Source organism: Staurois parvus, unplaced genomic scaffold (assembly GCF_062004578.1).
Source record: "Staurois parvus isolate SC_StPar_1 unplaced genomic scaffold, SC_StPar_1.0 ptg000204l, whole genome shotgun sequence".
NCBI classification, from domain to species: Eukaryota; Metazoa; Chordata; class Amphibia; order Anura; family Ranidae; genus Staurois; species Staurois parvus.
Genome location: NW_028318000.1, coordinates 2,658,985 through 2,680,898, shown reverse-complemented (window position 1 = coordinate 2,680,898; position 21,914 = coordinate 2,658,985). Strand labels below are relative to the sequence as shown.

Here is a 21,914-nt window from a genome sequence, read left to right as displayed (position 1 = left end):
TATAGTAGAAAAACTGCTACAGGGCGGCACAGGTGAGCAAAATCACGTGTATATATACATGATTTGCGCTCCCGCGGTTTTCATGCCCCTTGCAGATAGCGTCAGATTGCCCGTTAGTACACCAGTCATCACATTTAACCCCTTGATTGCCAGGAACACGCTCATATACACAATGAACCTCCATTGCTAGTATAGTGTCTGAACCGATCAATATCTTTGATCAGATCAGCACTATACCAGTGTTCACATTAGTATAGTGTCACCAAAAATGCAGCTTTAGCGGGATCAGACTCAACACCTGCCAGCACCTGCGTTTAGCCCCTACGCTTACCCCCCCTTCTCCCCCAGCAAGTGCAGTGTCAGTAGGTCACTGTCAATTACTACATTGCACACAAAACCGCAGTGTTCGCAGAATCAGGCCTGATCTCTGTTAGCATTTGCCAGTAAATTTTTTTGTAGCGGTTCAAGCAGTCTCCAGCCTGTATTGCACTTATGGGACTCCGTGGCGAGTCCCATAAGTGCAGTACAAGCTGATACAGTGGCGAGCACAAGTAGTGTCCAAGAATTCGCAGCCACCAAGAATTCGCACATAGGCCCGTAGAGCCCCTAGTATCCTTCCGAATGTGCTTGCAAATCCCAATTGGTAGCCCACAAATTCTGCAGCACCCGAACTTCCCCCATTCACCACCCAACCCAGAATTCAGGTGGAAACAGCACATTTAAATACTGCCCTTGATTTTTTTGCAGCTGTTTTTCACAGATGATCTGTATGCATTGATTGTGGATCAAAGCAATTTATATGCACAACAATTTACCGCCACCAACCCAAATTCAAACCTTGCCAGACCATTCACATGGAAACCCATTATGGTTTCCGAATTTACATTTTTTTTGGTCCTAACCTTCAACATTACTAAAAAAAATGAATTGCGGTTGTATTGATCCACAGACCCGATTCATCATATGCCCTTGTTCTCTCCTGCCATGGCCAGGCATAGATATGAGAGTATAATGTGTTTTATGCATTTCATTGACAACACACTCTGTTGTTCTTGGAGTGACCCTGATTTTGGCAGGCTCCACAAAATTCGGCCCCTCATAAATCACCTTAATGAAAAATTTGCAGATGTCTATACTCCCCAGCAAAACATCTGCATTGATGAGTCCCTCATTAATTTTTCTGGCTGCCTTCCATTCAAACAATTTCTCCCTAGAAAACGTCCCAGATATGGAGTCGAGATGTATAAGACTTGTGAGAGGGCAACAGGCTATACATATAAATTTTGGATTTACAAGGGAAAAGATGGATGGGGAGGCATGAGGAGCAGTGTCAAGATAGTTTGGGACTTGGTGCCATCCTTTTTCCATATGGGGTACCACTTATAGGTGGACAATTTTTATTCAAGCATGCCACTATTTAGACATTTGTACAATCTTAGAATTGGCGCATGTGGCACCACGTGACCTAATCGCCGGGGCTAACCCCAACGGCTTGTAAATACCCATCTTAGAAAGGTGGAAAAAGCCTGCTTGAGGAATGAGGATGTCATTGAGCTGGAGCACCGACTTGTTTATTCTGACAGCAACAGGACCTTGCTCTCAGAATATACATAAGTCAGTGTGGGCAGTGCTGTTGGATGAGATTTTTCATCTGCAGTTAAAAAAAGAGCATATATACCGAAGCATGGGGACCTGGGGTGGCCAAAGGGTGGATGGCCCCTCTGCTTCAGCATATATATTTTAAAATATTTATATACCACACACTTCTGGCAGAGATTTCTTCTCTTTTTGTCATTCAGCCCACATAAAAAAAAATAACATAGCATATACACTCAACAAGGACCAGTGACATACTGGTACATCACTGGACTTTGAGTGGTTATACCAGGATGATAGCTGCAGCTGCTCCTTATGCAGTTTGTTGCCATAGCACAAGGGCATGTGTAGTTTTAAAGCGTGTCATATTTGGTATCTATTTACTCTGCATACCATCATCTTTTATATGTTACCAAATAATTGGCCAATATATTGTGTTTTTGTGCATTAAAAGTAAAAAAAGTGTATTTTTGTAAAAAAAATTTGCATTTGAAAAATTGCTACGTGAGTACTATGTGACATAAGAAATTGTAGCACCCACCATTTTATTCACTAGGGTGTCTTCTTTAAAAAATATATAATTTTTGGGGGTGCAAAGTAATTTCCTAGCAAAAAATACAGATTTTTTTCATGTGAACAAAAAGTGTCAGAAAAGGCTTGGTCTTCAGGTGGTTAGAAGAGTGAGTGACGTGAGTCAATAGGAGAATTTTTTTTTTTTTACAAGTTTTTGGAAAATGACAAAAAAAATTTTTTTTTTTACACAAAATTGTCACTTAAATGATTTATTGCTCACACAAGACATGGGTATATGTGGAATTTCTCCCCAAAATACATTCTGCTGCTTCTACCAAGTATGGGGATACCACATGTGAGAGACTTTTTGGCAGTCTAGCCAAGTACAGGACCCCAAAATCCAATAACCACCTTCTGGCTTTTAAAGGGCTTTATTTCCTCATTACACTACCTGACACTATCACAGTTTCGGAGGCCCTGAAATGCCAGGATAGCACCAAATCCCCCCAAATGACTCCTTTTTGGAATGTAGACACCCCAAGGAATTTGATAAGAAGCATGGTGAGTATTTTGCAAATCGTGTTTGTTGCCAAAAGTTTTTGGAATATGAAGAAAGAAAACAAAAACATATTTTTTCTTTTCTTTTTTTATATTTCAAAACCTTGTGAGAAAAGTTAGATCTGCAAAATACTCACCATGCCTCTTTTTACATTTCTTGGAGTGTCTAGTTTCCAAAAAGGGGTCATCTGGAGGGGTTTGGTGCTGTCCTGGTATTTCCTGGCCTCCAAAACTGTGATAGGTAGTGAGGAAGTGAAATGAGGAAGTTACGCACCTTCAGACTTTTAAAGTGGTCATTGGATTTCAGGCTCCTGTATATGGCTAGGCTTTTTACCAAAAACATGTAGCAGAATACATTTTGGCCTAACTTTATGACAAAATTTGAGTTTTTTGGATATTTTTTATGACAGAAATGTGAAAATATTGTTTTGTTTTTTTTCAAAATGTTCGATTTTTTTTTTTGTTACAGTGCAAAAAATAAAAATCACCAAAAGCTCTATTTGTGTGAAAAAAAGACAAATTTTATTTATGTACCATATTGCATGACAGCGCAATTGTCAGTTAAACTAGTGCAGCGCTGTATAACAAAAATGGCTTAAATTGCAGTATCTATACTATAGTTTGTAGACGCTATAACTTTCACACAAAGCAATCCATATACACTTCTTGGAATTTTTTTTACCAAAAACATGTAGCAGAATACATTTTGGCCTAAATTTATGACTAACTTTGAGTTTACTATATATTTTTTATTCGCCGAAAGTAAAAAATATAGGGTTTTTTTTTCCAACTTTTTGGTCTTTTTTTTATTTATAGCACAAAAAATAAAAAGCGCACAAGTGATAAAATACCACCAAAAGAAATCTCTATTTGTGTGAAAAAAAGGACGTAGATTTTCTTTGGGTACAGTATTGCATGACTGCACAATTACCAGTTGAAATGTGCAGAGCCGAATAGCAAAAAGAGTCCTGGTCAGGAAGGGGGGTAAATCCTCAGGATGGCAAGTGGTTAAGGAGGTGTAGCGATACCCCCATAGGGGCTGCTTAAGTTTGTTCACTCCACCACTCTGCCTCTCAACCCCAAGAACTGTCTCAGCCCCAAATGACACACCTGGCAATAGTGTAAGTGCAAGGACCAATGAAAAGCACACACTTTATAATAAAACACAGAGATCAGCTTTAGTGTAAGACCTCTATGGGAAGTAATAAACATTAACAACAGGTATACGTTAGGCGAATCAAGAGAACAGCAAATACTGTGACCAAAAGCAATATAGCTCACTTTTACACTCAGGCTGCTTTCAGGGGATTCCAACCGTGAATAACCCCAAGAGCAGAGGCAAACACTTAAATGGTAACCTCAAAGTGGATTTAACTCCTCTACATAAATACGGCTCTATGATGTCCAAGCAGGAAGGAGAGTGACTCTCTGTTGTGTCAAACTTCTCCCTTCTAACCCCTGAAACCACAAGCCCAATAGGCAAACAGTGCGCCCAACTGATGCTTAATAGTTACTTTCCAAGGTAAAGCTATTCCCTCACACACCATGCAATATAGAGGCCTGAATACGCATGCGCGTGCCCGTATGGCACCAGTAACTTCAGGCTCTTGGTAACAGAATGACTCTTGGGATCTTCAGCTAGCCACTTTCGTTGGTGCACTTAAACTCCTATGGTAAGGTATAATTGTAATCCCGTGGCAGTATTTGTATAGCAAAGCAAATACTGTGCCTGTTTATCAGGGCCATCTACACATCCCAGTGCCTGGTGAGTGTGGGCAAGTGTAATGTCTCTGTATGTGTGCAGCGTTCCCATCATCTGCCAGTGGGCAAAATCCCTCTCACCAGATCCTGTGACTAAGACCCAAACGATCATCCTGGAAATGACAGGCTCCTCTGGTCACCTCACGATGAGCACTTCTGTATTGTAGGTCCACATATCTCAGTTTGGATGTTCCCCTGACATATGCAGGTGACTCAGCATGCTGTGAACTGACCCCAAGCACTCCTCTGCTAGGTTCAGACTGTTACCTTGCCACACACAGACTGCCTCTCCTCAGGAAAACACAAGATGGAGACTTTCACTCTGCTCTCACTAAGCATGATGGCTTTTGTAGTTCTATTTCTTTATCAGCCTATCAGGCTGTTTCTGTTGAAGACTGCATATTCCACAATGCTTTGTAGCTGCACCTCCTTCTTGGGAAAGTCCCTGTCATTGTCTCCTTTAATGGATCTTCTGATTGGCTCTCTCTCTATTACAGTCTGAGAGGAGAAGTGGGGCTGAAATCCCTCACTGCCTTGTCTGTGTTCAGTGCAAGTGTCAGGTTTTCAAAGGAGATGCCAGTCAGCAGATTACAGCAGTCACAGATAGGATAAATTTCCCCTGCTACAGAGGATATGATCAACATGTATAAATAGATAAGTGGTCCATATAGTGAACTTTGTTATTCACTTTAAGGTCATCACAGAGGACAAGGGGGGCTCCAAATATGGAAAGGCTTCTTCACAGTAAAAGCTTTGAAAATGCAGAATAGACTCCCTCAAGATCTAGTTCTGGCCAGTGTGACGATCGCGTGTCAGACCTCTGACCTTCTCACCAAACTCGTGACCAAAGGACTAGCCAATCTGACACCGCGATGTCACATGCGTAACAATGCCAAGCCCAGCTGCACCCTGCACAACGATTTTCCAGCTAATGGGACCACAATCTATGTACCGGCAGCCTGAATGCGATTTGTTACTGGGTCAGGTTAATTACGCAATTAACCATTCACACTGCCACCACCTCCTTTTTGTATAGAGAAAGAGGAAACTCAGCAAGACACTAGGATGATTGGTTAATCGTCGGTATGCCGCTATCTCCACAGACAGGTTATACAGAGGGTTAAACACTCATAGTAGCGCTCTTCAGCAGCAGGGATTCATAAGTCACATTAAAGAGATATAGAAACAGTTCAACACTTTTAGAAAGTAAGATTTATTACTAAAAGGTCAAAAGGGTACAGTAGAAATATTTACAGAAAAAAGATGTAACACACACTGCCTGCTAGATGTTAAAATGCAGAAGGTCCTCACTTCTCTCTCTACACACAAAACATAACAGCCTCTTTTTCTACCCAAAATCAACGGGCTGTCTCTTACAACAGAACCCAATTGCCTCATTTGGTAAAAGGATTGTATAAAGGCAGGGACTAGCAAGGTACACTGAACGCATTCTTGAGGGAGGGGGAAAATCGGAGGAGGGAGACTGATTTGGAATTTAAGAGAAATACCAAAATGCAGAAGTTTGGAGCAAAATGGAGAACCGCTCCTCTCCCTGTGTGCATGATTGTTACAGCCACCTCAGTAGATTGTTTAATAAAAGGTCTGGATTATTTTCTAAATGCACAAATGTTACTGGATACTAATATTTATAGGTAAAGCTAATCCAGGGAATATCTGATTGCCTCTTTTTGTTTCCTCCACTGGAGCAAATTGGATTATGTTTTTCTTCGGGGGGGGGCCTTCCTCTTGATTAACTGTGGGTATAGGATTGTGTATATGGAAGTTTTCTATTTGTGTATGTGTGTGTTATTCTATTTGTTTGTTTTTGTTTTTCTCTATGGGTTGAACTGGATGGACCTGTGTCTTTTTTCAACCAGACTAACTGTGAAACTCTGTGTATGAATGACACAACTGTGTGGGCAGGGCCCCGGAGCAGCTATCACAATTTGGAAACATTCAAGCTCTGCTGGGCTCCACCCACACAGCCACAGACAAGTGCTTTATATGAACACGTTACACCATAAATACAAATAAATACAAAAAGTGAACTTATTAAAATGTTCATGTTGCAGCTATTCTGATGCTGATCTGTCCTTCCATCCTGGTTGACAGTAGCTCACAGGTACTCCTCACCTTCCCTTTCCTCTTTCCTCCTGCTAGATTGAGGTTTTGTCCTCATGTTCTTGATTTTAGCTTCATATTAAAAATACTGTCCTCATAAACCTTATTCACATCCTTAATGTATTTAAGTCTCCATTTTACCTTCTCTCCTCATGACTGTACATTTTAGGTCTTGAAGTCTCTCTTAATATCTTTCATCCATAGACCTTTAACCATTCTTTTATCTTATCTTATATATATTTTTTTTTTTTGGTAAGTGAGGTCTACAGTAGTGGACACAGTATTCTAAAAAAGGCCTAACTACAGATATGTGTAGGGGAATTAGGATCTCCTTCCTCCTGCTGGTGATCCCTCCAGTGATACATCCTAAAATTCTATTTGCTTTTCCCACTGCCTTGTTTCCCCCCCCCCCCCCAAAAAAAAAAAACTTTTTTCTTTGTAGTTCTGTTCAACACTGTACCCCCAATATTTCACTTTATCAAAGGATTCCTTTTTATATGGTGTAGTAGTTTTCACTGCTTTGACCAGTCTTCCAACAATGCCACACCCTGTTCCATGCTACAGTATTATTTTAATAGGATATGCATTAAAACAGAATTAAAATTGCCTTTGAAGCGAACCTGTTAAAGCTTACAGTATATGCTTTATTTATTGGGCTTACATCTACTTTTAAAGGGTACATTATCAAATAAACAACACCTGTATTGATTAAATATGAAGTTCAGGAAATTATTTAGCACAATCACATTGCCTTCCTGTATAAAACTTCTTAATTCATCCTGGCATTGGTTTTGTATACCGCTCAGCAAATCCTTGTAACCCACTTTCTTATTATGCACACCCCTGGCCATTTATAAATAAATTATTCACATACTCCATTTGCCTGAATGGACGTTTCCTAGAACCACTGTTTGCAGTAATTTCACTAAGAAAAGATTACCAGCACAGAATAACTAGTAAAATGGAGCAGTTCAACCTACAGGCAGCCTGAAAACCATATCAGTATCATTACTGTCTTAAAGGGAACATACAGTATTTTTATAGATTTATATTCATCATGGTCAAGACTACAAAAATGAAATGTAATTTTTATTAGATATATGAAACTGCGCATATGAATATTATGTATTCTTATATTCATCCAGAAGGTCAACGTTTATGCTCTCTAACGTTTTCTATTTTCTTCTTTCCTCCTATTGTGAAAAGCCTGTTTATTGAGCTCAATAGCTCAAACGAAAAGTAACACACACAACAGAGTCATCACATTACATCACATGCCCTCGTGACTAGCAACTACCCCACATCATTACCCCTTGATCAATAACTTAAAGCAGTGTTTTTTATAACAAATAAAAAGTGAGGTATTTATTTAAAAAATACATTAAATGTACTTTTAAATACTAATAAAAGTGCCTGAATTGGACTTGATTCCAGCTTCTTGAAGTATCCCACAGATCAGCACCGAGACTGGGAGAGTAGAGACTCCACTAAAGAACAATCAAACTACATGAGCATATGAGGACATAGAGCATACTGACAGATAAAGCAAGCAGAGAGATAAATACATCAGTCTGTTGCTGCTCCTTCGCTATCCAATCACAGGCAGGGAGGGAGGTGATTCTGTAACTTAGCTGCGTAGGGAAATGTCTTTCTGAGCTTTCTGTCAAGGCTGTGTATGTCTCAGGACTGGGTGGACAGAGACAAAAATCCTTTGGCAAGTAAAAAACTCTGATAAATTTAGTTCAGTCTTGTATTTAGCTGTTTATCTAGTGTTCAGCTATAATGCCCATTCAAGAGAAAGGTAACACCCCCCCCCCCCCCCCATGCAGTGGGGCTATTCATTTAGGTTAGGTAGTTGCAAAAAACAGTTTTACTTGATGTTTCCCTCTTCCCCAACAGCTGGTGCTCTCCTCTACTCCCCTATGCTCAAGTAGTAGACTGTCCATTGGCATCCTCACATCCAATACAAGGCCTATGGGCTCTACACAGGACTTGATGACGCAAGAGAACCTGAAGCCACTGGAACATAGAGAAAAAGAAGCTGCTGAGACCAGTCTTACAGTCTAGAGAGGGAATGCAGGAGAAGAGGGTCAGGAAAATAAAATTGCACTTTGTGGCCCCTTAGACCTACAGTGAAGGAAATAAGTATTTTGATTCCATGCTGTTTTTGAATGTTTGCCCACTCACAAAGAAATGATCAGTCTAGAAATCGAATGATTTGCATGTTCATGAGGTAAATAAGTATTTGATCCCCTTCACAAATCATGACTTAGTACTTGGTGGCAAATCCCTTGTTGGCAATCACAGAGGTCAGACGTTTCAATCTCCTGAGATAAGTGCCACCAGGTTTGCACTCATCTCAGGAGGGATTTTGGCCCACTCTTCTTGGCAGATCCTCTCCAAGTCATTGAGGTTTGGTGGCTGATGTTTGGCAACTAGAACTTTCAGCTCCCTCCACAGATTTTCAATCTGATTAAGGTCTGGAGACTGGCTAGGCCACTCCAGGACCTTAATGTGCTTCCTCTTGAGCCACTCCTTTGTTGCCCTGGCCATGTGTTTTGGGTCATTGTCATGCTGGAACACCCATACACGACCCATTTTCAATGCCCTGGTTGAGGAAAAAAGGTTCTCACCCAAGATATGAGGGTACATTGCCCCATCCGTCGTCCCTTTGATGTGGTGCAGTTGTCCTGTCCCCTTAGCAGAAAAACACCCCCAAAGCAGAATGTTTCCACCACCATGTTTGACAGCTGGGATGGTGTTCTTGGGGTCATAGGCAGCATTCCTCCTCCGCCAAACACGGCCAGTTGAGTTGATGCCAAAGAGCTCGATTTTGGTCTCATTTGACCACAACACTTTCAACCAGTCCTCCTCTGTATCATTCAGATGTTCAGTGGCAAACTTCAGATGGACCTGGACATGTGCTTTCTTGAGCAGATGGACCTTGCGGGCACTGCAGAATTTCAATCCTTGTCTGCGTAGTGTGTTACCAATTGTTTTCTTGGTGACTGTGGTGCCAGCTGCCTGCAGATCATTGACAAGATCCTCACGTATAATTCTGGGATGATTCCTCACTGTTCTCATGATCATTGACTCTCCATGAGGTGAAATCTTGCATGGTGCACCAGACCTAGGGAGACTGACAGTTGTTTTGTGTTTCTTCCATTTGTGAATGATTGCTCCAACTGTTGTCACCTTCTCACCAAGCTGCTTGGAGATAGTTTGGTAGCCCAGTCCAGCCTTGTGTAGGTCTACAATGTTGTATCTGACATCCTTGGACAGCTCTTTGGTCTTTCCCATGGTGGAGAGTTTGGAATCTAATTGTTTGATTGCTCCTGTGCACAGGTGTCTTTTATACAGGTAACAAAGTGAGATTAGCAGCACTCCCTTTAAGAGACTGCTTCTAATCTCAGCTTGTTACCTATATGAAAGATACCTGGTAGCCAGAAATCCTGCTGAATGATAGAGGATCAAATACTTATTTCCCTCATGAACATGCAAATCAGTGCATCATTTGTTAGACATGCATTTCTTTAGAATTTTCTGTTGCTATTCTGTCTCTCAGTGTTCCAACACACCTACCATTTGATTTTTAGACTGGTCATTTCTTTCTGAGTGGGCAAACATTCAAAATGAGCAGGGGATCAAATACTTATTTCCTTCACTGTAAATGAGCATGTAACTCTTGCAAGGAATTTTTCCTTTCCCTGAAGTTCAATTTTAAGGTCCATGTATTATTATTGATAATGTTTATAGAAAGCATTACTGATTATGGGTGAGAACTACATTGATCTCTGGGTTCTTCTGGGTCCTATTTTTTGGCATGCAGTAAGACAGGTTACAAAGTAGTTGTATCAGGTGGTAGATATATCATATTACATAAATATACATTTGTTAGAGGTATTACATTATTAGTACCCTTGATATACACATGCTTGTTCCATGTCAGTAATCAATCAAGGAAAATGCACCTTTGAAACAGGTTAGCTATTTCATGACAGATTCCCTTCATATGTCTATAGATGCAAGCAGACATTTATATACTGTAAATATAGAGATGATAAAATGTCAAAAAATGATAAAAAATGATAAAAAAAATAATCACAAGTTCAAACTGAAATGTTACACAAACCAAAAAAAAATCATGAAATGTTAAAAAAGTAAAAAGTGTTTTTTCTTGTGCTAAGCTGGACATTATGATGTGCATTTCTAAAATCAATAAACATTGTACAGTAGTTTCCACTTTCTAGCCCTGGGCAGAGAGATACGTGTGGCTGACATAATTATAATTATGGAAAGGGTTCTTTAGAGTAAAAGCTGAAATATTGAAAATGTGGAATGGCCCTCCTCAGGAACTGTTTCCAGACAAATCAGTAGATCACTTTGAAAAAGAGTTGGAAGTGTTCTAAATGCAATTTTTTTCCCTGTTAGAGCAAAATGGACAACACTTTACATAGGTCACATGCTTAGGGTTCTGGGGGTGCAAGGGTTTTATGTATTTGTTTTTGACTTTTGGTTAAACATAATGGATTTGTGTTTATTTCCAACCTCAGTGTATACCTAACTAAAAGCTAAAGTTTGCACACTGCAAAATGCAGTTTATCTGCTAAGTTAAATCTCATAGTACCATAGCCCCCCCCTCCCCTGTCCCATACCAGATACATACTTTTGCTGGAAGTTAGTGGGCAGGCAGCTCAAGAATAGTAATGTCTTTGATGCCTGTCTTTGAAATACTTTAACAGGAGAGCGAACTAATTTATATAAAATCATCCCTTACCCAAAGCAATGAGACAGTCAGGCTGCTTTTACAGTAAGATGAAGTTGGACGGCTTGGAGAAAAAGAAAAAAACAAAGACAGCTTATTTACTAAAACTGGATTTTGCACTCTCCAGGTTTAGTAAATCAACCCCATAGTGTATAATTCATTTTATATCCACCTATTGCTTCATTTGCTCAACAATTTGTGGAGTATAAAATGGTAATTTTCACATTTCGCATTGCTTGAAATGAAAATGATATAAGCTAGATTTTCCGTTTAATTGATAGTATATACTCCATGTTATAATCAAAATGGCTTTTGAATTACAGGCTTTCATTCTGGTCTTTTCTGTTTTTGCGAAGAACTAGGTTTAGCTCCTTGATAACATTCTGTGGCAGTTGTGCGTTGGCTGACAGCTCTTTATTCAGCTGATCAGTGGGATTGTGTAGTCTCTTGACATCTATTGTGTCTAGTTCTTTTGTGTCACCACTGTAATTCTTAGGACTGTCAAGGTCAACCAAACTGTAGTGTTTCTTCTGGTTCGTAAGCCATTCTTCTTTGCTGTTGAAAACCTCTGCCATCAGAGACATTCTCTGTTGCACTGTGTTGGTGAGTCCTTCCTTGGATATTGCAGGTTGCACTTTTCTCCTTGTTTTTTCAGACTTTTGAATGATAAAACAGAACACACATAAATAAATGATCACTGTAATCACATCACCAGCATATATGAAAGAGCACTTGTATCTATAGTTTAAGTTTCAGTTATTTTAATGGCCTCTACTTGTATTTTTCCTAGCAGCTATTTCAACTTTATCCTCAACAGTCAGTCTTCCATTTTCAATTTAAACCTGAAATCAATTCTTAAATATTATTCTAAACAAGTTTGTTCACTGAAGGGCTGTTGGGCAGTACAATAATGAGTGTCTGCAGGCAACAGTAAAGCATGGTGGAGGTTCTTTGCAAGTTTGGGGATGCATTTATAACCCTTTACAGTCTGGCTTTTGCTCACTACACTCCACTGAAACTGCTCTACTAAAACCCACTAATGATTTAATAACTGCTAAAACCAATGGCCACTACTCTATACTCTTACTACTTGACTTCTCTGTGGCTTTTGATATGGTTGACTATCCCCTCCTCAAAAAAAACTTCACTCTCTTAGCCTCTGAGACTCTGCTCTATCATGGTTCTCCTCCTACCTATCACAGCGCTGCTTTAGTGTTACCTATAACTCTGTCTCCTTTGCTCCACTTCCACTTTCTGTAGGGGTCCTTCAAGGTTCTGTTCTTGGACCCCTTCTCTTCTCCATCTACACCTCCTCCCTTGGTCATTGGATAAGCAATAACATTAACAATAACATATAAAGCCATTTATAACTCTGCCCCAAATTACGTCACCAATCTTGTCTCCAAATATTACCCAAACCATCCTTTCCGATCCTCCCACAATCTCCTGCTCTCTAGCTCCCTTGTCTCCTCTTCCCATGCTCGTCTCCAAGGCTTCTCCAGAGCCTCCCTATCCTCTGGGACTCTCTACCCCAGTTTAGTAGACTATCGCCTACTCTTCCCATTTTTAGGCAATCCCTGAAAACCTATCTCTTCAGGGAAGCCTATCCTGCCTTCAGCTAATAATCGAATCTTCTATTTCTCCTATCAGTTCATCCCCCACAGTTATTACCTTTTGTACCACCAGCCCCTTCCTCTTAGATTGTAAGCTCCAAGGAGCAGAGCCCTCCTAACCCTCTAGTATTGAACTGTATCAGCGCTGTATTTAAATATATATTTTGAAATATTGCCATAAAAGCTAGTAAATACATTTTCATTTAATTTTGCATGTTCTACATCCACTATCCCTCCATCATTTCACAAGTACACAGTGGCCTTTCAACCATGTTCCACAATTAATATTATTACATTTGAATTCACAAGTGCTTCTTGTGATTTGAACTGGAAACCTCTACTGCAGTTTCAAGGATTAACAACCCATCTGAATGCCAGATTTCAAAAATATCTCCCTAAATATATGCTAAATTTTTTGACTATCTGTTTGACCAAGCCTACAATAATTACAGATTTTGAAGTTGTTGATGCAGACACAATCAGAAATATATTAATCATTTTTTTCTCACACAAGAGCTACTCTTGATACAGAATAAACCAGAACACTGTTTAGTCTTAAGCACTTAATTAATATTATTATCCCCCCCTAAAATACATGTGATTTAATGTAGTGTATAACTGTTACTAAGTACATAATTATTTGAACAAGGCAGCAAAATAAAAGCTTAATGATGTTCAATATCGAGCTTACCATTGGCATAGGCTGAATTGCAGTGGTGTCCTTTTGTTTGTTTTCATACAACCCTCTAATCTGTAGGCTTTTTACTGTTAGCATTTGTTCGGTTTTACTTTTTGGAATAAATTCACCAGCACACTGTATGATGTAATTTTGATATATATCAATACATTGACTTAAACCATAAAAAGCAGCTTCAACATGCATATATATTTATCTATCTTTCAGATATGTGTCTTTAAAATCATTAAGTATATTTATAAAAGCAACTGGTGTAAGTATCTAAATTTGACCTGACATCAACCCCTTGTAATCTCCTGTATAGCAGAGCTCATATTAGGGGAGGAAGAAGCAGCATATAAAGCCAATCAGTTCTTCAGTGGCCAACAAAGAGCATGCTGACAGGAGAGACTGAGAGATGAGCTTAGATAGCCTTCTGCTTCTCCTTCCCGGTGCAGACTCATGCTGGCAGATGGAAAAGATCAATGGACAAGAATTAAAGTGGTTGTAAAGGCAGGTTTTTTTTTACCTTCATGCATTCTATGCATGAATATAAATACCTTCTGCTTGCAGCTTCCCCCGCAAGCTCCCACACTCCCCTTACCTGAGCCCAATCTCAATCCAACGATGTGCAGGAGAGCAGAGACTCTCTCAGTTCTCTCTCTCCTCATTGGCTAAGACAATGGCTCCTGCTGCTGTCAATCACAGCCAGTGAGGAAAAGTGGGAGTGTTATAGACACACAGAGGCGGCTTGGGATTGAGCATGCAGGTGTGCCCCCAGAGCACTCAGCTTGCTCTGGGTTCACTCAGCAGGAGGGAAGATCCAGGAGCACCAGCGGGGGACCTGAGCAGAGGAGGATTGGGGCTGTTTTGTGCAAAACCATTGCACAGAGTAGGTAAGTATGACGTTTGCTATTTAACCCAAAAAAATATGATCCTTTACAATCACTTTAACTGCAGTAGAGCCCAGGTTTATTGTTCAAATGGGCAAAAATGCAAATCCATTGGTAGGTAGAACAGCTCTCATATTGTATATGTATTTCATCCATTTATCTGTTTTCTTGAAGTTCAGTTTTGGATTCTAAAACCTGCATACTAGAAACTGATTTAGGTAGTAAGCGAGCAGAAATGCAACTGTGGTTTAACTTGTTTTTTTAATTATCTGCACATATTGTAATTAAATCCCTTTTCATGTTAGAAAATATGGTCCCCGATTACTGAACACAACCAATTTTCCACATATTTTGCACTTTTGTATATCAGACCTACAGTATTGAAAAGTGATATAAGTGCTCAATGTGCACGCCATTTCTTTTCTAAATTCACTGTCTGCAAGCCCCACAGTGGGTCCTATAAGCTTAGTGCACACAGAAATTTCCCTTCCTTTACAAAACCCAAGGGTGAAAAGTACTGACAGGGTACTTCAACCCTTCTGTTTGCTTAGGTAGCAGATGATGAAGACACAACATAAATTCTCACACATGCAGCAGCTCTGATTATTTAAAGTAAGTGGGACTATGGGAAAATTTTATACATTCTCACAGATTTTGCAATCCAAATGTAGCTTTGATTTAAATAGACAAATAAAAAAGTCTACTGCACAGTAGTCCATGGCAGCCTATCAGCAACCATACTAATCTAAGTCTAAACTACCTTGGCATCTTTGGATGATTTACAGTCGCATCACTAAAAAACTCCATGGAGCCACTGTGGATTTTGTTTTGACCAAACACTCAAAATTCCATTAATATTCTTATCCCTAAGTGAACTAGTGCAATCTGAAGCAGATGTGCAGTATGTATCATCTATTCCAGGGGTCTCCAAAATTTCTAAACAAAGGGCCTTCAGACTTTAAGTGGGAGCTGACTGTGACCAGCGAGAGTGGAAATTTTCCTGGCACCAGTAACAGCATCACTACATTTGGTATTGGGGAAGAAAAGTGCCCCATTATTTGTATTATTGAGTGGAATAGTGCCACATCGTTGGTATCATTGGGAGGAATAGTGCTCCATTGTTGGTATCATTGGGAGGAATAGTGCCTCATCATTAGTATCTTTGGGAGGAATAATGCCCCATCTATGGCATCACTGGCAGGAATAGCGCTCCATTGTTGAGATCAGTTGGCAGAAGAGTGTCTCATATTAGTTCAAGAAATAATGCCTCAAGGTCTGGATAAAGACAAGTGAAGGGCCCTGTCTGGCCCCCAGGCCACAATTTGGAGAGAATTGATCTATACCATACCTTGATTAGATATTGGAAGATACTGTGATTAGGTTTGTAAAGTCATGTAACTAGGCATAATGAGGATGGGAACAATTTAAGGGATGGCCCGTTACCAGTTGTGTGTATGGTAGATTACCAATGTCCTGGGTATCAGACCCACGTTCTAAAAAAAAAACTACCGTATTTTCCAGCATATAAGACGACTGGGCGTATAAGACGACCCCCTACTTTTCCTGTTAAAATATAGGGTTTGGGCTATACTTGCGAGTATAGCCCAAACCCTATATTTTAACAGGAAAAGTAGGGGGTCGTCTTATACGCCCAGTCGTCTTATATGCCGGAAAATACGGTAGTTAAATAGTTAGTCTGGCTGAAAAAAGACAAATGTCCATCCAGTTCAACCATTAAAAATAGGAGGAGTTGATCCAGAGGAAGGCAAGCAAAAACCAGCAATCCAATTTGCTCCTACAGGGGAAAAAATGCCTTCCTGATCCCCCGAGAAGCAATTGGATATTTTTTTTACCTTGAGTTGAGCTTTAAATATCAAGAAATCAGACTCAGAGCACATGTCACACTCCGATAAACAATCTTTGATGTCAACCTCATTTGTTTATTATTCATAGGGCCTTTAACTAGCTGCCGACCGCATATAGCCGAATGACGGCTACACTGCAGCCGGCCAGTTCTGAGTGGGCGTCATATGACGTCCTCCCAGAACGTGCTCTCCTGCGCGCCCCGGGGGGCGCGCACCCGGCGATCTCCGTGATCGCTGTGTCCTACGGACACAGCTGATCACGTGATGTGGTAAAAGGCCAATCACAGCGGCCTTTTACCACGTGATCAGCGGTGTCCAATGACACGCTGATCAGAGGGAAATGCAAGTGCCGGTTCTCGGCTGCACTTTCCTCACGCTGTCAGATCGTGAGGAAAGTACTGCCGAGAACCGGCAGTTGTCAGAGCGGGGATCGGCACCGATCATCAGGGCACTGATGATCAGTGCCCTGATGATCGGTGCCCAGCAGTGCCACCCGCAAGTTCCGCCCACCTGTGCCCAGCAGTGCGCCCACTAGCTCCGCCCACCTGTGCCCAGCAGATCACCCACCTGTGTCCAGCAGTGCACCCACCTGTGCCACTCTGCAGTGCCACCTACCTGTGCCCAGAAATGCCATCTACCTGTGCCTAGCAGTGCCACCCACCTGTGCCCACCCACCTGTGCCCACCAGTGCCACCCACCTGTGCCCACCCACCAGTGCTGCCCACCAGTGCAGCCCAGCAGTGCTGCCAGTCAGTGTCGCCAGTCAGTGCCCAGGGGTTGTGCCAGACAGTGCTACCAGTCAGTGCCCAGCAGTGATGCCAGTCAGTGCCGTCTATCAGTACCCATCATCAGTGTCACCTATCAGTGCCGCCTATCAGTGCTGCATATTAGTGCCGCCTATCCGTGACACCTCATTAGTGCTGTCTATCAGTGCCCTTTAGTGCTGCCTATCAGTGCCCATCAGTGCTGCCTATCAGTGCCCATCAGTGCCGCCTATCAGTGCCCATCAGTAGTGCCTCATCAACGCACATCAGTGAAGGAGAAAAATTACCTGTTTGAAAAAATTTTTAATAGAAACAAAGAAACTTTTTTTTTTTCAAATACCACCAAAAGAAAGCTCTATTTGTGAGAAAAAAAATGATCAAAATTTCATATGGGTACAATGTTGCATGACCGCGCAATTGTCAATCAAAGTGCGGCAGCGCTGAAAGCTGAAAATTGGCCTGGTAAATAAGGGGGTATAAGTGCCTGGTAGGCAAGTGGTTAAACCACCTGCTGATCACTTCAGTTACATGTACGTTGGCAAGGCAGCCTGGCTGCACTAGATCATGTTTCTGGTATGTGATCAGTGCATCTGAGTAGGGAGTGTGCGAATGCCCGCTGACCCAGCTGTGCCAATTAGCGTGTCCCGGACAATGATTATTATTATTATTACAGGTACTTACATAGCGCCGTTAATTTAAGCAGCACTTTACATATACTGTATATATATTGTACATTCACATCGGTCCCTAACCCTCAAGGGGAGCACAATCTAAGCTCCCTAACTCAAGTTTATACTTACACATACTAGGGCCAATTATTTTAGACAGGAGCCAATTAACCTACCAGCATGTCTTTGGAGTGGGAGGAAACCAGAGTACCTAGAAGAAACCCACGTAGGCACAGGGAGAACATGCAAACTCCAGGAAGGTGGTGACATGGTTGGAATTTGAACCGACGACCCTAGTATTGCCAGGCAGAAGTGCTAATAGTTTAGCCACTGTGCTGAAATGATTGACTGCCTGGACCCGCTAATTGGCTCAGTGATTCACAGAACACAGCTCTGTGATGTTAAACAACACAGAGATGTGTTCCATGATAGGCACTCTTGCTATTTGTTCATTCCCTGCTAAGCAGGGGAAAAAATAGATCCATTCATAAAAAACAGCACACAGTAAACACATTAACACTTGTTAGGCACACAGTCAACCCCTTGATCACCCCTAGATGTTAACCCCTTCCCAGTCAGTGTCATTAGTACAGTGACAGTGTATAGTATTAGCACTGATCACTATAATAGTATAATTGGTGATGTCAATGTCAGTTATCCAGCTCCCACAAAGTGTCAGTTAGTGTAAGATTGCCCATTGCACTATCACAGTCCTGCTATAAGTCACTGATTGCCACCATTACTAGTATTTAAAAAATAGATAAATAAAAATTACATTTTATATACTGTCATTTGTAGATACTATACTTTCATGCAAACCAAAATGTTAAAATGTTTTGGTCTTTTTTCATTTATATAATACAACATTAAAAAACAGTGGCAGTTAAATACCACCAAAAGAAAACTCTATTTGTGTGGATAAAATTATATAAATTTTATTTGGGTACAGCATTGCATGACCGAGCAATTCTCAGTTAAAGTAGCGCAGTGCTACAAAGCAAAAAATGGCGTGGTCAAGAAGGGGGGAAAATATTCCAGAGGTCAAGTGGTTTTAAACACTTTCTAGAGGCAGTGGGTGCAAAAAGAAAAGTGCACCTTTGTACATAAAATATTCAGTACTGTGTCCTTGTGTTAGTGCTCTTATGACAGATTACCTTTGCTATCAAATGTAAATTAATCTCAGAAACCTAACCTATGCAATTTTATTTTATAGAAGTAAACCTTAATTTCAGAATTGATGGCTGATGCACCATACTGCAGCTGAACTAATTCAAATAATTTTCACGGTCTCAATGTTTCTTCTTTCTGACATAGAGCAGTAGAAAAATACAAAATTATTTACACTGAATTATTCTAACTCATTCGTCAGCAGAATTTCCAAGAAATATCTATTCGCTTTTGCTAGCTTTATATATTAAATTTATAAAAATATAGCAAATCAACCATTTTCTGACTTGTTTGAATTACATAGTTTTTTTCTGGTAGGAAAACAAATCACCGATTCCATTCTAGTGAGAAAAAGAGATAAAATATTACAGTGACTTGTTTGTTTATTTGCTTTCCACAAAAGTTGAAAATTAGTTTTATCATTATATTTTAGTAGCATGCCAACATTATATTCCATAGATCTGTTTAGAGACACAAAGGGAAAATATACAAACAATGTAAACCAGAAATAGCAACTTTGTTGAATGCTCTATCTGAAGAGAGTGTGAAATGAATAAGAAATAGTTTCAGAACTTCTAAAGCAAAAAAAGAGTTCCAGGTACTTATGCTCAGTTGTAGGTGTTATTCTTAAAGGCAATATAAACCGTCTTTCTTGCACATTATATGTTTACCTATATAAGATGCATAAGATGGTGCATTGATCATGTAGTTTCATGGCGTCATTTGTTGTCCTGTATGCACAGCCTATTGTTGAGTAAATCTTCACATTCTGGTGTCAGAGGTTTCTGTTTGTGTTCCAACACAAGGCCTGTGGCATAACACCGCACAGGCTAATGCATAACCTCTGTCTGTGATATAAGACCTGACACTTCCTGAAAAAAAACTATATATCCCACAATCCCTGGGTCTTTCAGTCTAGTGTTCAGAGCTAAATAGCAATTAGATCTGAAACAGACAAATCCAGACAGGGCAATTAAATGGGAGATTACTATGCGGTTTCATATTATTAGCTCTCCCACATTTGTGATGTAATGCAGAGGAAATGGAAGGGCATACACTGGACACTGTATGAACTGGAACAAGACGTTGTCTGTCCCTGGAGAAAAGCTAAGTGGATTAATGCATGAACCTTGGGGAACTGATCCGCCATGATGCTGCAAACTGCAGCCACAACATGCAAGCCTATCATTACATGGTAAGACAGACAAACACAGGGAATCTAATTACAATAATAACTAGTTAAAGCAATGAAAACATTTGAAAATGTACAATGCCCTTAAGAAAACATAGACAGAAGAATAACAACAACCAAAGACCTTAACGTTTTTTTTGCTAGCGTCACTTACTCATAAAGACCCCCTGAGCTCCCTAAGGGCCTTCTAATGTCTTTATGAGTAAGCAAATCTAGTGTGACAAAAGTTAAGATCCTTGATTGTTGTCATTCTTCTTTCTACGTCTTAAGAATAAAACCTATAAGTGAAACCCATTTTTTGCTTTGAAAGGTTTATATATCTGAATCTGGCACAGTCAGCGAGTTTTGGCTCTACAGTGAAATATAGAGAAGCTGAATACCCCCTTGTGGCAGCAGTTTTCTAAGAAATTCATTAAGGGGTAGTTACAGGTTTATTAAAATGGCTATTAAACAAATTGATGCAAATCCAGGTTTTTAAAAGGTTCATGTACAAATATCTAAGGGCCACAATTCACTTTTGCGGTGAAGTGCTTTCTAGCAGTGCATGTTAACATACATTTATTCTAAGAAATATAAAGTGCTCATATGCCACATCCATGATATTCATGTATACACAGAGAAAAAAAAAATGTTTTGGACTTTACTGGCATTGAAAGGGAACACATATATGTATAATAAATACAGTTTTTTTATTACAACTATACCGGGCACTTTTACCCCTTTCCTGCCCAGGCCATTTTTCAGGTTTCAGCGCTCTCACATTTTGAATGACAATTGCGTGGTCATGCAATACTGTACCCAAACTAAAATTTAATCATTTTGTTCACACAACTAGAGCTTTCTTTTGGTGGTATTTAATCACCACTGGGGTTTTTATTTTTTGCTAAATTAACAAAAAAAGACCGAAAATTTTGAAAAAAAAAACACGTTTCTTTGTTTCTGGTATAAAAGTTTGAAAATAAATAATTGTTCTTCATAAATGTAGGCCAAAACGTATTCTGCTACATTTCTTTGGTGAAAATAACCCAAATCAGTATTTATTATTTAGTCTGTAGGAAAGTTATAGAGTTCGCAAACTATGGGATATGTCTGAAAATTGATCAGTCCTGAAGTACTGACAGCCAATCTAATTTCTTGCGGCCCAAAAATTTCAGAACAGTACAGATATCCCCCAAATGACCCCTTTTTGCAAAGTAGACAGTCCGGCGTATTTCATAAGAGGCATCACAAGCTTTTTGAAGTTGTAATTGTTTTGTAATAATTTTTCGGAAAATGAAAAAAAAATGTAAAAAATTTTCAACATTCTTTTTCACATACTGTCACCAGTGCAGTACAGGGACACTGACTGGTGACAGTAGAAAAAAAATTATGAACAGGTATAGATGAATCAGAGTGACTTGCGAGCCACAGGTGTGATAATTACTAGAGGATCGCAAACATGAAACACATAACTACAACTGTGTTAGAAATATCTACAAATATATGTTGCGCTCCTAAATACTTCTCAATAAATAATTAAATTATTACCATTAAATTAATTCAAATTATGATACAAATAACTAATAAAAGTGTATAAATACCAAAAAATACTTAAATAGATAATTTCAACTAATCAGTCTCATCCAAATAAATATCAAAATAATTCCACATAAAATACTCCTCTGAAAAAATATTTTGCCAAGTGCTCATAAATCATTAGTGGCACGATGTACTTACTAATACCCTCAATTTCATTTATATTCATAATACCCTCATTTAAAAT

At 39.8% G+C, this 21,914-nt stretch overlaps 1 protein-coding gene across 1 annotated transcript in view; it reads right to left on the bottom strand.

Moving 5' to 3' along the window:
* Positions 1-5,617: 5,617 nt before the first annotated feature.
* ARAP2 (ArfGAP with RhoGAP domain, ankyrin repeat and PH domain 2) overlaps positions 5,618-21,914 on the bottom strand; it is a 419,396-nt gene continuing 403,099 nt past the window's right edge. The window contains exons 32-33 of the mRNA XM_089678380.1: positions 13,619-13,741; positions 5,618-11,970 (exon numbers count right to left, since the gene is read on the bottom strand). Of these exons, the coding sequence (XP_089534506.1) occupies positions 11,632-11,970; positions 13,619-13,741 (462 nt within the window). The 3' untranslated portion in view covers positions 5,618-11,631. The remainder of the gene's footprint in view (positions 11,971-13,618; positions 13,742-21,914) is intronic.